This window comes from Phoenix dactylifera, chromosome 11 (assembly GCF_009389715.1).
Source record: "Phoenix dactylifera cultivar Barhee BC4 chromosome 11, palm_55x_up_171113_PBpolish2nd_filt_p, whole genome shotgun sequence".
Taxonomy (NCBI): Eukaryota; Viridiplantae; Streptophyta; class Magnoliopsida; order Arecales; family Arecaceae; genus Phoenix; species Phoenix dactylifera.
The window spans coordinates 25,756,234-25,772,537 of NC_052402.1; the positions used below are offsets into that span (position 1 = coordinate 25,756,234).

General features: G+C 37.6%; 1 protein-coding gene and 1 long non-coding RNA gene across 2 annotated transcripts; both read right to left on the minus strand.

Moving 5' to 3' along the window:
- Positions 1-6,069, minus strand: LOC120112471. Its single transcript, XR_005514109.1, has 2 exons — positions 5,641-6,069; positions 1-5,565 (listed from the first exon to the last, which is right to left on the minus strand). It is a non-coding gene; the product is annotated as an uncharacterized LOC120112471 (long non-coding RNA).
- A 2,232-nt stretch (positions 6,070-8,301) lies between these two features.
- LOC120112566 (uncharacterized mitochondrial protein AtMg00810-like) lies at positions 8,302-9,171 on the minus strand. Its single transcript, XM_039132147.1, has one exon. It carries the CDS (start codon positions 9,169-9,171, stop codon positions 8,302-8,304), a length of 870 nt encoding a protein of 289 aa, XP_038988075.1.
- Between the last annotated feature and the right edge of the window lie 7,133 nt (positions 9,172-16,304).

The following is a 16,304-nucleotide window of genomic DNA, read 5'->3' on the forward strand; positions in this document are numbered from 1 at the left end:
TTTTTTTTTTTTTGTCTAGTGTGAGATCCGAGATAGAGGGAGGAGGCAGCAGAAGGTGTTTATTTTATCTGAAACCGAAAGGAGAAGAGAACAGTAGGAACAGTGGAAGAGACAGAAGAGGGATCGAGGCTTTAGCAACAGTGGCAAGCCTGTCTAAGCTCTAATACCAAACTGATGCGGGACAGATGATTTAGGGTAGAAAATATAAATAGAAAGGAGAGAGGAGGGAAGTTCTGGAGTCCACCAGATGTCAAGACAAATTTTTCATTCCAAATTACTCTACCTCCAACAGTAGATATAGGGTGCCATATATAACCTCCTATACAACTACCCATGATCCTCATAAATGATCATGTAACTACCCATGATCCAACAACATCATGGATCACTACACTAGCTAAATACAACCATACAAGTCAGCAACTAATAAAAGACGAAAATACATAATAAATAAATAAAAATACACAAAAAAATAAAACTAGGGTGGCCAAAGTGCTATGCACGCCGGCGACGCCTATATACATGCTGGAAACGATGGTCTATGTCCCCACCACAAGCGTTCTCGTATGCATGCACAGTCCTCTTCTGTAGCTTGTGTTCTTCTACAAGTTATGTTGTGGCTGAGCAGACTCCAACAGCTCAGTTAGCATCAAAATGTGTGCAGTAGTTGCATAAACTATAAATGATATGCAAATAACGATGCATGTTTATTCCATAAGGAATGTTTCACAAGTTCTTGTAGCTCTCTCCCAGATTACATGCTGAAAACACTAAAAAAAGTTCAAAAAAACAAAATTGCTACTTAATAAGCCTAAAGACAGTCCAGTTATGAATAGCTTTGTCTCTGCAGAGTGGAATCATGTTTCTGAAATATTTTAAGTGGAAGGAACCAGTAGAAAATAGATAGATAACAAGCTCTCAAAAAGGCTGCATAACATCTTGATATAAGAAGAGACGAAAGATAATATTTGCTTTATCTATAATAGATTCATAGATTCAGAAAGTCTGATGATCTCAAAAGTAGAACAAAGAGAAAGAACATTATCACGAAAGCCTATGTAACAGTTTATATTTGTTCAGAAATTTCAGCTTTTTCATGATCACTGAAGAGTTGTTTTACCTGCCAATATGATCACAAAGTAAATATGAGCTGCAAAAGTCATGAACTGATAGATACAATCCTCGATAAATCGTGCCTTCGATATGGTACAAGATATGAAATATGACAGCAAAATGAACTGATTGAGGAGAGATCATGAACTGGCTGACAAGATGAACCGTCTAGCTAATATCAAGCCTTGGGAGACTCCCAATCGACCCCAAAGAGTTGGATCAGGAAGTGGTTTTCTATAAATTGGTCAAAGTTTGACATTCGGTTCACTTAGAGTATCCATAATTTGCTATCCGTCAAGCTTGCTCAGGCAACTAGATCATAAGCATACTTCACTTAAGACAAGAAATATCCATTAGATTGATTATCAACCTCAATACCAATGAAATTGCGAAGAATGCCAAGATCCTTCATTCAAAGGATTCACTCACCAGCATGTAGTGTCATAATGCCATCTAAATCACCATGTGTGATGACCATGTCATCAACATATAGGTGAACAATCACCCCTTAGCTGTAAAGAGAGTAAACACAGCAATATCATGACAACTTTCAGAAAAGCCATTTGTTAAATGGTGGACTGGAATTTACCAAGCATGCAGTGCTTGGTTAAGACCATAGAAAGATAACGAAGTCAACATACTTGATTTAGCTTACATGACATGCCGAGAGGTGGTGTCATATGGATCTCTTTATGGACATACCCAATGAGGAAAGCATCCTTAACATCTATCTAATATAGTTGCCATCTTGAGTTACAACAACAGCAAGAAGAGTGCGAATTATAATCATACCAGCAACAAGAGCAGAAGTCTCTTTGTAATCAACCCCATATTCTTAATTGAATCCCTTTGTAACTAATCAAGCCTTATACCATACAATAGATCCATCAAATTTGTTTTTGATCTTGGAGAACCCTTAACTTCCTTCTATAGACCTTCCAGGAGGTAAACTGACAACTTCCTAAGTATTGGACTTTTGAAGTGCAATAAGTTCTTCATTCATAGCTTCCTATCAGCATGAATTAAATGAAGCTTCTTGGTAGGACTGAGGCTCATATAGAGAAAGAACGGTGGATGGATAACAGCAATAGTCCCTGAGATATGGTGGAGGATGTTGTTTGCGAAATGGATAGTGGTGCTCAAGAGTAGCTGGTGGTGGATCACACATTGGGTCAATAAAGTCTAGATAAGGTGCTTTTGGTCAGATTCAAAAGAAGGAATAGCATTTGTGGTTGAATGGTTGTTTTAAGAAGTAATGGGATTCAAATCAAGAAAAGGATCAACAAAATGAAGTTAATGGAAGGAATTTTGTGCATTTAGGAGTGTGAAAAATGGAGTCCTTTCCCAGAAGGTAACATGATGAGGCATATATACTTTCTAAGGTCATAACAGTGAAATCTTTTTGTTGAATCCCATGGCCCAAAAACATATAAAAAACAGATTTGGTGCTACGATTGTCTTTTCTCTTTTTGAAGAACAAAACAAGTTGAACAAAAAACGTGAAGAGGGAAATGGCTAGGAGTAATATGAGATGGATGCTTTAATAAGGTTACTTCTGCAATTACAGTGGAAGGCATATGATTAATGGGATAAACAGTTATGTTCACAGCTTCTCCCCAAAATTCTACTGGCACAGAAGAAGACAAAAGTAATGTACAAATAGTTTCCATAATATGATGGTCTTTGAGTTCAGAAAACCTATTTTATCGAGGTGTTTCAGCACAAGACAATTAAGCAGTTGTCACCTGTGACTTAAGATCTTCAACGAAAGCCTTAGAAAGATATTCACCACAAGAATCTAAGCAGAAAACTTTTATGGTTTCAAAAATTGTGTTTTTATTATGTTTAAAGATTCTATGTAAACTTTAAGAAAATCAAGTTGAGAATGAAGTAGAAATATCAATATGTAGCAATGACATAAATTGAGCTCTTCTATAGAGGCAAGAGGAGCAGGCTCCCACACATCAAATGAATAAGATCAAAAGGAGCAGTTAAAATAGAATTACTAAGCATAAAATGTAGCGCAAATCCTAAAAATTTAACTGATCCTAAAAACTTAACCCTAGAACTTAACTGATCCTAAAAACTTGACATAACATTGTTCTTTATCAAACTTAACTGATCCTAAAAACTTCTATTAATCATATAAAGAAGTTGTAGAAAGGAAACATGACCTAAGAGGCTATGCTAATATATAAGAAAACGCATGACAGGAGTAGAAGCATCAATAGGATAGGTATTGAAAGGAGGTAGAACATGCAAGTTATCAAAAACTTAGAAACAACCAAGATTATACCCTATACCTACTTCCCCTGTCAAACATTCCTACAAACATAGTTAGACAAAGAGAATGTGATGGAAAAGCCTCATATAATTGTCCAATTGACATTAAATTGATTGAGAGTTTGGGCACAGGAAAAACATTAGGTAAAGAGAGATCATTAGATACGGTTTGAACATTTCTAACATGACTCACAACAATTGCAGACCCGTCAACAGTATGAATGAAAGGTGAGGAAGAAATAGGAATAGGCTTATAGTTCATGTGATTTGAGGCACTAGAATCAAAGAACCACCAAGCAGATGAAGTGCTTGAGAAAGTGGAGAGGACAAAAGCAAAAGTTGTATTACCAATACTAGAGAAAGCTTTCTTGATCATATCCTAGATGTCTTCCACAGTAGGACTAAATGATTCAGATGGACTAGCAACTAATCCAGGAGAAGGCTCCGACTGAGTGAGGGGTGCTGCAAACTTTTGTTTATAAAAAGTCTTTTTGTTGACCTACATGTTTCTAGAGATAGAAGAGGTGCAATTCTTAACCACATTTCCAAACTATTTGTAGTATTTGCACTATACTTGCGACATGTCTCTAAGTGGAAGTGCAGAAAGTTTAGGGTGTTGGAGAGGACAAGATAAGAAGCAGCTAAAATAATTGAGGCACTATTTGTTGTGGAGAAGTTGGTTGTGCTTTTACATGTTTCTTCTGCTATTGACTCTGAAAGGGCAGCATCAACAGGGTGCGGACTAGTAGAGTATTGAGGCTTGATTATACTCAAAATCATCTTGAAGAGCCATCAAGAATTGAACAAATCTAGTTTCCTCCCGGTAGTGATAATAGAGTTCAACATCAGGAATTGGGATTTCAGTACCCCTTATGGGTAGTGTCATGTATTGGGCTTATATTAATACCTATGTTTCAAATTGTTTTATATTTAATATATTTTTAAATTTTAGTTAATTTAGTATCAAAATTTTAATTTAAAACCACAAGCCCAAACCAGTCCATTTATATCATTAATGTCATACACTGACTAGGGCTAGTTTCGATGTCCCACATCTTGTTTCCATCTAGGATGCCACCAGAACAATATGGTATTGGTGGTACGACACCAAGCAGGTGGTATTTAAATCTTGGATGTAAAAATATTAAAAAGTGAAGCAAGGAAGGGAGAAAACAAATACTTGGGTGCATGAAGCACCATCCAAGATGGATCTTTGAGCATTGAACAAAATTAGCACTAAGCAAATGCAGGTGCAGGTTAAGGAGATGTGTTGAAGCAATATTGGATTAGAGATGGTTCTTCGATGATTGTGGAGTCAAAGGAACTTTGAGGAAGAATTTGGAAAAGATCCTGAGTTAGATGCCCAAGCCAGACTAGAGACAAGAAGGGATCAAGAACCAGGGCTCTAACACCATATTATAGAATATAGTAAAATGTGAGGAATAGTTGTATTTTGTGTATTATTCACTTGGGTAATCAACCTTTTGTATACAAGTTGATGCCAACTATATAATACATGGTAGTTTTCATTAAGTTATCATAAAAGATTAGCTAGCAGTATGTGAGCAAATAAAGTAAGTGTGGATGTTAATCTATAGGCTAATAAGATAATTATGGTGTCCACGTCCAGGCTAGATGCATGGTATATTAGTTTCCATGGTAGGCATGGTATATATGGTGGTAGTGTTTTCACGTTGGGTCACCTACACATAGGGTTGAAAATGAGCCGGGTCATGCAATCTCGGGCTTCAGGCCAAGCTTAGACCAAAAAAATTTTGGAAAATCAAGGCTGGGGGCGACCCAAATTAGCCCGTTTGGGCCAGAACTAGGACAGCCCTATTTGGCATGTTGTAACAGGAATAATTTGGCATAGATATCATTGTACACCAGTGTTGGCTGGGACCTAGGAATCCTTTAATCCCACAATGCTGAACATGAATTGAAATTACTGGGCCTATGGATGTTAGATGACTTCAGTCCAGGCACTAAACTAATAAAGTTACTTCCACAAAGTGCTCACAGGCAGTTTCTACCTGCTGGAGTAATTGATAACAAAACTCAGGGCAATTTCTTAAAGATTAAAGAAAACCATACAGGCAGTCCTGCTACCCCAGCCACTTCCTGACTCCAGAGCTAGACCCAAAAGGCCTGAAGACTTCTCTCAGTCATCTGCATCGAAGTCATGAGGCATTGCAATTCCAAACAATTATAAAGCAAAGAAATTGCTTGTGGATTAGGAACAACCATCAGGAGAGACCTCGAAGAGGTTGTGGAGAAGTCGGAGGCGGCCATTGGGATGGAAATCGAGAGCTGGGTTGTGGAGAATGAGGTCCGGTTGGACCTCTCCTCTTCCAGAGCTGACTAAGAATCTTTCGTCTTAGGCCACCCATCAAAGAAAGCCCAGTCGATATGCCTGCCTCCAGATCAAAAAAAAATCCCAAAAAATCGGAGAAAAACCAGGAAAATCGACAGAATTCGAGTCCGCGAGGGAAACCCTAGAAGTTGAGCAAGATGACGAGGATGCTGAATAGATGGGTCATGTCGCCGGCGAGCCGCAAGGCTAATAACGAGAGAAGCCCTAGAATTTTTCGCTGTGATCCGAGTGGGATTTGAGGGGGATTGGGAGAAGAGCGGTGGAGGGATCAGTGAGGGAGAAAACAAGTGGGGCGAATGTCCTTGAAGGGATCCGTTGCGACCGAGCCCGGATTTACTTGGACCCGACCACTTCTCAAATTACGCTGGGCCAGACGTCGGGCCAGCTCCGGCCTTGACTTCGGACACGGTTCGGGCTTTATTCGACCTCAGGCTCAGCCAGTCTCGGGTACGCGAGTCCGTCCGAAACATCTATGCGCACCAAACTTAAATCCAAATTTGATCCGAATCGACTCGGGCCTATAGCCCATAAACCCTATTTTTAGCAAACCCGATGAAACTTTTAAAATTGGCTTAATTGTGACAAGGATGACTGTACCTTGGTCATAGTGAACAAGTACATCGGGCTCGTTTGATTCATGGGAAGCATTTTTTCTCTTAGAAAAATGATTCATGAGAAGATGATGCCTGAGAAAGTACTTTTGGCATGTTTGGTTAACAATGGGAAGGTGACAGATTTTCAAAATGGTTGACCATCCACTTTTCTGGAAAAGTTATGTGTAATTTCTATTATACCCTTAATAAAAATTAGGTCTTTAATGCCTCTTTAATGCTGAAGGATCTTTTTGAAAAAAAAAAAATATAGTGATTCCTGACTCATGGGAAAGTAACTTTTCCATGTTTCCATAGGAAAAGACTTTTCCATTAAATATGTGAATCATATTCTTATGGAAATATAACTTTTCCATCTCTCTCCTTTTAAAACTCCAACCAAATAAGAGGCATCTCATTACTTTTCTGTTGACCACACTTTCTCCCATTCTTTTACCACAAATCAAACGAGCCCGATCATCTCTCATCACCAAAACAGATTAAATTCTTGTATAGAACTGGTCGTGTTTACATAATAATGAATAAGTCGTAAGAACCTTAAATCCAATTGGTACGGTACCTTTAATATTTTAATAACTAAAATGTCTATATTTTGGTACAATAAATAAATTAATTATCAATTCTGTTGCATTTTTTGAAACTTTAAATTTTATAATCAAATATTTTTTACAGATTCATGCTGTCGATTTGCATTATTTAACTTTATTATGTAACTATTTTGATTAATATTATATAATTAAGTGAAATAAATTAGAGAGTATCAAAGAAACCTTAAAATTAGATCAAAAATAAGCTTGTAAAACAAAAAAAAAAACATGAAATAAGCTTCATTTTTTATTATATATCCATACTAAAGTTAATTCTATAGTCATTTTTTATATTTTTATATTTTTGTTATTTTAGTATTTATATATTTTATTTGTGATATTATGAGCATGGGTTGACCCGTGGTGGAACCACTAAGCCATGAACCCGCCACCAAAATGGGTCGCTGTGGGTCAACAAGATTAAAACATCCTATCGTAGGTTTGGATGTAATTCCACATCACATTGACTTACATAAGCCTCCACGAGTTATACTAAAAAGTCTAGTTTCTACAACCATAGTCTTCCTCCCAAACATGCTCGCAAACTAGATGACACAAAGGGATAAGCACTAGCATAATGGTGCTAGTTTTTTTTTTTTTTTTTTGCTGAGGCGATGGATCATATCTGCCGAGTATAGATGCACCCAATAAAATCAAAAAATAAAATACCTCGGAGTGCTAGGGACAACTCTCCATCACCAGCCTACAGGGTGCTACCGGAATGACTGGCTACATAAACAGCCACCCAGTCCGTAGCCTTATTAGCATAATGGTGCTAGTTGTCTGGTCATCTGAATTGAGTATGGGCTAAATGATTTCCATATTAAGGCTTTTTTGGTTGCTGATGACCTAATAAGCTAGCTTTTAGATTGTGGTCTTGGGCATATTGTGGCATCATTTTTCTTGTTGTGCCTATATGGACCTTCCTTTAACTTGCCACCATTAGGGTAGCGTATGCCCTAAAAACAATTTATATATAATTGTAAATGAAGAAGTCTGGGAGAAGATATGTCGAAGCTACAGTGGCCGGCACATTCCTTGAAAACTGGCACGGCACTGAAACTGCTCTGCTACAGTAAACTGTTGAGAAAGCAGAGAACATGAAAGAAGAGTTTGAATGTGATTTTCATTGATTGCAAAGAGCTTACAGTAGGTGTGTATTTATAGCTGATGATCCAGGATACAAGTAAACCAGCTGCTGATTAGCTGGAGTTGGTTACAACAGTTGTAAACTAACTGAATTCAGTTGGGATTAACTGAATTCAGATCTTGCTAGAAGTTTACAGAGTGTGCTAGAGAATTCTGGAATGGACTAGTAGCTTAACACCCCCCTTCAAGCTGAAGGTAGGGAAGAGACCTTCAGCTTGGAATAGAGGAGAGAATGTCTTCTAGCAGTGAGTGATTTTGTGAAGATATCAGCAGGTTGATCAGCACTAGATACATGAGCAATATGAAGCTCTTTGGAAAGCACCTTCTCCCTGATAAAATGATAGTCCACCTCTATATGCTTCGTTCGTGCATGGAAGACGGGATTTGAAGTAAGAGCAATGGCCGAAATGTTGTCACAGTAGATATCAGTGGGTGAATCAACTGAAATATCAAGCTCACGAAGTAGTCGACGCAGCCAGATCAACTCAGAAGCTGTGATAGCCAAGGCCCTGTACTCAGCTTCAGTAGAAGAGCGAGCAACAGTCGGCTGCTTCTTGGCACACCAAGAAATCAAATTGGAACCCAAAAAGACACAAAAACCAGAAGTAGAGCGACGATCAAGTGAGTCGCCAACCCAGTCTGAGTCACAAAATGCGGAGAGAATGAGAGGTCCTAACTTAAAATGAAGAGAATGATTCAAGGTCCCTTTAATGTAATGAAGAACTCTCTTTAGCAGCTGAAAATGACAGATCTTTGGAGAATGCATGAATTGGCAGAGGTAATTAACGACATAGGAAATGTCAGGACGTGTATCCGTTAAATATTGAAGGGAACCTGCCAAGCTTCGATACAATTCAGGTGAAGTAAACAAGGCATCATTCGGACAGGAGGCTCCAAGTTTAAGTGGCAATGGGGAAGAGGCTGGCTTGCAAGTCAGCATCCCAGCTCGGTGTAATAAAGTATTGGCATAAGTAGCCTGACTAAGAAAAACACCAGCTGAAGTGAAGGTCGTTGTGATGCCCAGGAAATGAGAACATGAGCCAAGGTCCTTCATTTTGAATCTACTCTGCAGCTGAAGAAAAAGAGAAGACATAGCACTGGTATTGTTACCAGTGAGCAATATATCATCAACATAAATCAGCAGATATAGGACAACTCCATCTCAAGTGAAAAGCAGAAGAGAGGGATCAGCTGAACTGCTCTAAAATCCCTGCTTAATGAGAAAACTAGTGAATGTAGCAAACCATTGTCTTGGTGCTTGCTTTAAGCCATAGATTGCCTTTTTAAGACGGCAAACATGATCCAGATAATGAGGATCAATAAAACCCTTTGGCTATTCCATAAACACCTGATCATCCAATTTACCATGCAAAAATGCATTTGAAACATCTAATTGACGAATATCCCAGCCTGAAGTAATTGCAAGGGAGAGAAGAACTCGGATTGTTTGAAACTTGGCCACAGGGCTGAAAGTTTCTGTAAAATCAACTCCATATTCCTGTTTAAAGCCTTGTGCCACAACTCGAGCTTTGTACCGGGCCAAGGAGCCATCAGAATTCCTTTTGACCCTAAAAATCCAACGACAGCCAAGAACATGCTGTGAAGAACACCTAGGAACCAGCTCCCAGGTTTGCTGTGTTAAAACCCGCCCATGCCGCAGAAAATTAAAAAATTCAGATGGTAGCGGAAGAGGCATGCGCAGGATCAACCGTTCATCACATGAACGTTGTTCAAAAACCGTTCATAGTTAGATAAGGATTAAAAACTTTTAAACTATTAGAAAGATCAGATCTTCACCTTGTGCGGGTAGATGATCACCGCAAACTGATGATCGTGGTTTAGGATGAAGGTTCGCTTGAAGCCGTTCACGTGTCCGGCCTCTACGGGTATCCACACGAAGCAAAAACCGATCCTGGTTTCTTTGTCTCCCCGGGATGCTAGCTCCCTTGCAGAGACAACTTTAATGGCTGATCTCCTCTCTTTATTTCAACTCTTGAATGTGCTTGAGAGGAGGAAGAAGAAGGATGAAGAATAGTAAAAGAACAAAGCCCCTGCAGCCTTCTTTCTTTTCCCTGCTTTGGAAGGAGGAAGGGAGGATGAAGAGGCCACCTTTCGTTTTCTTCCCTTGCTTGCGGCTGAACCAAGAGGAGGAAGAGAGGGGGCGTACGGCTGAGGAGAAGAAGGTTTCAATACCCTAGGTCAGCCCCCACACCTCCTCTTAAATAGCATGTGGAGCTCCTACAAAGTAGGAGCTCCTTGATTAAATTCCAAGAGGGGCGCCGGCCCCTCTTCTTTGCCGCACCAAGCAAGGAAAAGGAGGAGGGGCGTGTGCCCCTCCTTCATGGTTAACCTAATCTTCCTCTAAGGAGGATTAGGAAGGTCACTCATGGTTAGGTCCTAATTTAATTAGGCTTGGACCAAGGGTGAACCAATTTGGGTTTAATCTAGGTAAGTCCTAATCCAATTAGAACTTAATGAGCCATGACTCAATTGAACCCTTCAATCCTAATCTAATTAGGAGTCATCTTGATTCATTAGATTAATAATTAATTGGGACTTAAGAAGTCCTAATCCCATTAGGATTTATTTAATTTTAGTCCTAATCCAATTAGGACTCTAATTTGAATTCGAAGTCCTAATCCAATTAGAATTTCTAGGAATCCTATTCTAAGTAGGAATTCAAAATAGATTCAAAATCCTAATCTAATTAGGATTGTGGGAATCCTACTTCAAGTAGGAATTCCAGTCCTACTCCAAGTAGGACTCCCAGTCCTAATCCAATTAGGACTTTAGGAATCCCACTCTAAGTAGGATTCGTGTTTTAAGTCTAATTAATCAATTCCCATTTCTTCTTCAACTTATTATCAATCGAATTGATTACTTGTGATTCATAATCACTTTTTCAACCATCGGATCGGTCAATACTTCTAGTGTGTGTGACCCTATAGGTTCTATTCTGACTGGTAGTGAGATATATTGTGATCCCTATCTCAATATCATTGAAAACTCCTTTCAATAGGTTTGAACGATTCCAATTCTACTCATTAGGGTTTATCGATCATCGAGATAATTTCTGAGAGTCTCACCATCCACCAGTGACACCTAGCAGCATGTAGTGGCTATCCAGCAGAATGGGATGATGAACCTCTAGGTGCAGTTAATATGTGATACAGTCCTACTATCGTGGATCCCTACAGGATGGAGGTCATGGACAACTCGTCAAACCCCATCGTCTGTCGTATGTGAAGATATATTCGACTTAAGTTCGAGAGTGCAAAACTCTTTCTCCACTATACAATCTGCCCTGGCCGAGGTCTTACGAACTCAGTCTTATAAATCACATAGGATCTCTCCTTATCTATCAAGGTCGATGGATTCCTTATAGGTGCATATCCTACTCCTACAGTGAACCTACTGCAGCCAATCTATATTGCATAGACCCATATGGCTAGAGACCATGTATATGTGCAGTCAAACTACAATAACCTCACTGTGAGTAGCCGAAGCATCGCAGGTCAAAGGACTAGTCACACTACTGCAACATCAAGCAAGTCACTGACGAGTGGATAGACATCCAAGTGACTTCTTGTTTTGGTCACACTCAGTACCCTTGTTCTCTAACAAGCACCTACACTATTACTTCAGTGTCCCTACACCGTGGACTTGAGTCTCGTCCATCCACAGGAAAAGTAATGTGTGCACTAATCTCGTCGGATCGATCACCGTCCTCGTGATGATCCATCGATCAGGAGCGTTTAGAAATTAATCACTAATGATAAATGGCTCAAATTCTCAACTCTTGAGATATGCATCATCATCTTATTAATTTCTTGGACGATTCATAGACACAATAACAATATGAATGAAAAAGATGCCTTTCATTTATTCAATAATAATAAAGTCAAGTACAAATTATGTCCCAGAATTAATAATGTGTCAGCCAAAATTGGCTTCTAGGGCATACATCTAACATGCTGATCAATTAAAGCACTGAATTCTTGTGACATGGTAGCTCGTCAATGGGGATCAGCAATAGCAGTGGAGTAGCAAGAAGGCTCAGTGAGAACAGATGCAGTGCTAAGTAGAGAGAAAATACGCCGAGGCTTAAGTGAGCCGGTCTAAAGACGGGTGACCATGTGGTGACGAGAAGGCTGTGGAGGAGAAGGCAATAAATGAGAAGAAGATGATAGGGAAGAAGAAGAAGAAGACTGGGAAGCAGGAACAGAAACAGAGGAAGATTGTGCAGGAGAACAGTTATGTGGTGATGTTTGTTGGAAAGTAGAAGACACAGCAGATGACTCTGAAGAGTGTGTGGATGAAACAAGAAGAGGATAAGAAAGAAGCGCTGGCTGAGAGGATGAAAGAGAAGACTTTTGAGAAAATGGAAACAAGGACTCATGAAATTCAACATGCCGAGAAATGATAACTTTCCCTGATTTCAAGTTGAAGCATCGATAGCCTTTATGTTGTGTAGAATAACCAATGAAAACACAGGGAGTAGATCTTGGAGAGAATTTATTCAATGCTTGTGGCCGAAGCCAAGGAAAACATTGGCATCCAAATACCTTCAAATGATTGTAATCAGGAGCACGGTTAAACAAAAGTTCAAAGGGGGAATTGCAATTAAGTTGTGGTGTAGGCAAGCGATTTATAAGGTATGAAGCAGTCAAAAGTGCTTCAACCCAGAATTTTGAAGGGAGAGAGGCATGAATAAGTAGACTTCGAACAACCTCCAAGAGATGGCGATGCTTTCTCTCAGCCAGGCCATTCTGCTCAGGTGTATATGGTGAGGACATTTGATGTACAATACCAGCTCGGAAAAAGAGACTTTGAAATTTGGCATTGTTAAACTCACCCCCGCCATCAGACTGAAACACTTTAATGGTGGAGGAAAATTGATTTTCAATTATGGATTTGAACTGTTGGAATTTGAATAAATTTTGAAAAGTTTTAAAGAGGTGTAAATAAAAAAAGATTTGTAACCCCCAAATTTTTAAAAGAGTTGTTATAACCTTTAAGTTTTTCAAATTCCATTTGGAAGTTTCAAAACTTCCCATTATCTTTCATTATGGCCTTAATGAGGCCATAAGTATTCAACCGTTATGGTTGGATGACAAAAGGCCTATAAAAGAGCCATTCCTTGTATCTAACAAAAAATACAATAAAAAATCCTTCTTCTTCCTCTCATTGTTTCTCTCTACCACCATTCTCTCTTTTACAATTTTCTATATTATTGGGCAACCGATATAGACTAGGTAATCTGCCTACTACAGACGTGCACTGTAGATTAGGCCCGCTGTGAGCCGTTTGGGTTGTATCTTGGAGCCGTCGCTGACCGCCAATACCTGCACGTGGAGAGGCAACAACGGTTTTAGGACAGTGCGTCTTTTGGCGTGCCTCTCACACCTCACAGGCCAGATATTTTCTTACCACCATTTTATTAATTGTTAGATTTTCTTTTATGTGATTTAAATATCTACAAAGCATCTTGGTAGATCAACATTCTAAAACCGTTGTTATATTGTTTCATCTATATGTTTATATATTCTGCAAGATGCATAGTTGAACACTGTTTTTGTTCATCTTTGATAGAAATCATTGTTGAATACACTTTAAATAATAATATATATATAGTTTAGCTTTAGATTCTCAATTTTAATATTAAACTGCTTAATTAAAAAAAAACAGTTTACTGTTTAATCAAAGGAAACAATTTACTGTTAAAAAAAAAAACAGTTTACTGTTTCAACAAAAAACAGTTTACTGTTTAATTAAAAAAACAGTTTATTGTTTTAAATAAAAAAACAGTTTACTGTTTAATAGAAAAAAATAGTTTACTGTTTAATCAAAGAAAATAATTTACTGTTAAAAAAAAACAGTTTACTGTTTTAATTAAAAAAAAACAGTTTATTGTTTTAATATAAAAAATAGTTTACTGTTTTTAATTAAGAAAATAGTTTACTGCTTTAAAAAAAAAAATAGTTTACTATTTAATATATATAAAAAAAAAGTTTACTGTTCTGATTTAAAAAAAAATAGTTTTGGTGAAGATATAAGTATTAAATCTAATTGGTGACATTAGGGTTATTTTTCTTTACAATTATTAGTAAAGTTATTGTTACATAGTATATTATTAAGAGATACTCTTAGGAACATCTTGTTTAAATTTATTCATTAGTGACATTATTGTTATTATTTTTCGTCACAGTTGAATACTCTACTGCCCTTTTTAAACTTTAAAAACTTAGAGTTTAAAATTTAGAATGGCAAATATGGAAGAAGCTAATAGTATTAAGCCTGAAAAATTTAGTGGACAAAATTTTCGTAGGTGGCAAAGACAACTTAAATATTGGTTGACTGTGTTAGGACTTGTATCTGCAATAGAGGAACCACGGTTTAATCAAGAGTTACCTTCACAAATGACTAATGAGCAAGTAGAGTACCACTGCTATAATAGAATACTTAGTGCTTTGTCTGACCACCTTTATGATGTGTATCATGCCACTACCTCAAGTGCAAAAGACTTTGGGATGCTTTAGAGGCCGAATATGGGATAATAGATGCTGGCATTGATCGGTTTACTGTCTCAAACTTTAACAGTTATAAAATGGTAGACAATAAACTAGTGGGAGATCAAATTCATGAGTATCAAGAACTACTGAGAGGAGTTGAGAAAAAAGGAACCAAATTTAGTGAAGATTTTAAAGTCTCCTGTCTTATAGATAAGTTGCCATCATCTTGGAATGATTTTGCTAGGACCCTTAGGCATAAACAAGGAGAGTTAACCTTAACCCAAGTCATAAACTCTCTTAGAGTTGAGGAAAAACATAGAGCCAATACTAAGAAAGAGGATGAAAAGACTCCTAAGGTGAACCTAGTTGAAAATAACACTAAGAATTTTTACAAGAGAAACAATTTCCAGCGTAAGGGTAAGAACTTCAAGAAAAATAATAGGTTTCACAATCGTTCTAACCAAAACCAAAACTTCCAATACCGTAATAATAATAATAATAAAACATTCAAGGGCAAAGGAAGTGAGAAAAGGCTATGCTTTGTTTGTGGGAGAACTAATCACATGGCGAAAGATTGCTTCTTCAAGAAGACTGAGGAGTATAAGCCCAAGCCCAAGTCAAATCACTATCAAAGAGATCCAAAGGCTCAAGTCTATATGTTGATGGATCAAGAAAATTCAGCTGAACCATCCTTTAGGTATAACTTTAGTTCTTCTTCTATCAATTTTACTTATGGAAATAAAGATTGGTGGTTAGATTCTGGAGCTAATGTACATATTTGTTTTGATCATGGTTATTTTAAAACTTATCAGAAATCAAGTGGAGGAAGTGTAACATTAGGTAATGACTCTGTTGCACGTGTGCTTGGAGTTGGAGACATAGATTTGAAGATGACGTTTGGAAAGATCTTAACTTTGAAAGGAGTGCGACATGTTCCAGAAATCAGAAGAAATTTAATTAGTGGGTCATCCTTAGTCCAACAAGGATACAAGGTTGTTATAGAATCCAATAAAGTTGTAATTTCAAAAAATAATGTATTTGTTGGGAAAGGATTTATTAGTGAGGGATTGTTTAAATTAAATATACTTTCAGAAGTTAAAGTTATCTCTTTAAGTGTTTTCAATGTTGAATCTTCTAATGTATGGCATGAACGATTGGGACATGTAAACTTGAAGAAAATTAAAAGAATGATGGATCTAGACTTAGTCCCTAAGTCCAATCTAAACTTTAAACATAAATGTGAAGTGTGTGTACAAGCCAAACAACCTAAAAGGCCTTATAAGTCTGTAGAAAGAAACACTCAACTCTTAGAGCTCATACATAGTGATGTATGTGATTCGAACAGACCACCTACTAGAGCAGGAAATAAGTATTTTGTGACTTTTATAGATGATTGTTCGAAATTCTGTTATGTGTACTTAATAAAAACTAAAGATGAGGTGTTTAATAAATTCAAGATTTATAAGACCGAAGTAGAGAATCAATTAGAAAAAAAGATTAAGAAACTCAGATCCGACAGAGGAGGTGAGTATACCCTTACTAATTTTAGCATCTTCTGTGAGGAATATGAAATAGTACATGAAATAACTCCCCCATACTCTCCCCAATCTAATGGAGTAGCTGAAAGAAAAAATAGAATTTTAATGGATATGGTTAATGCGATGTTGATAAGTTC

What these genes read in the sequence shown, in the direction of transcription:
- LOC120112566 (XM_039132147.1), bottom strand. Translation starts at nt 9,171, where the DNA reads ATGAAGGACCTTGGCTCATGTTCTCATTTCCTGGGCATCACAACGACC.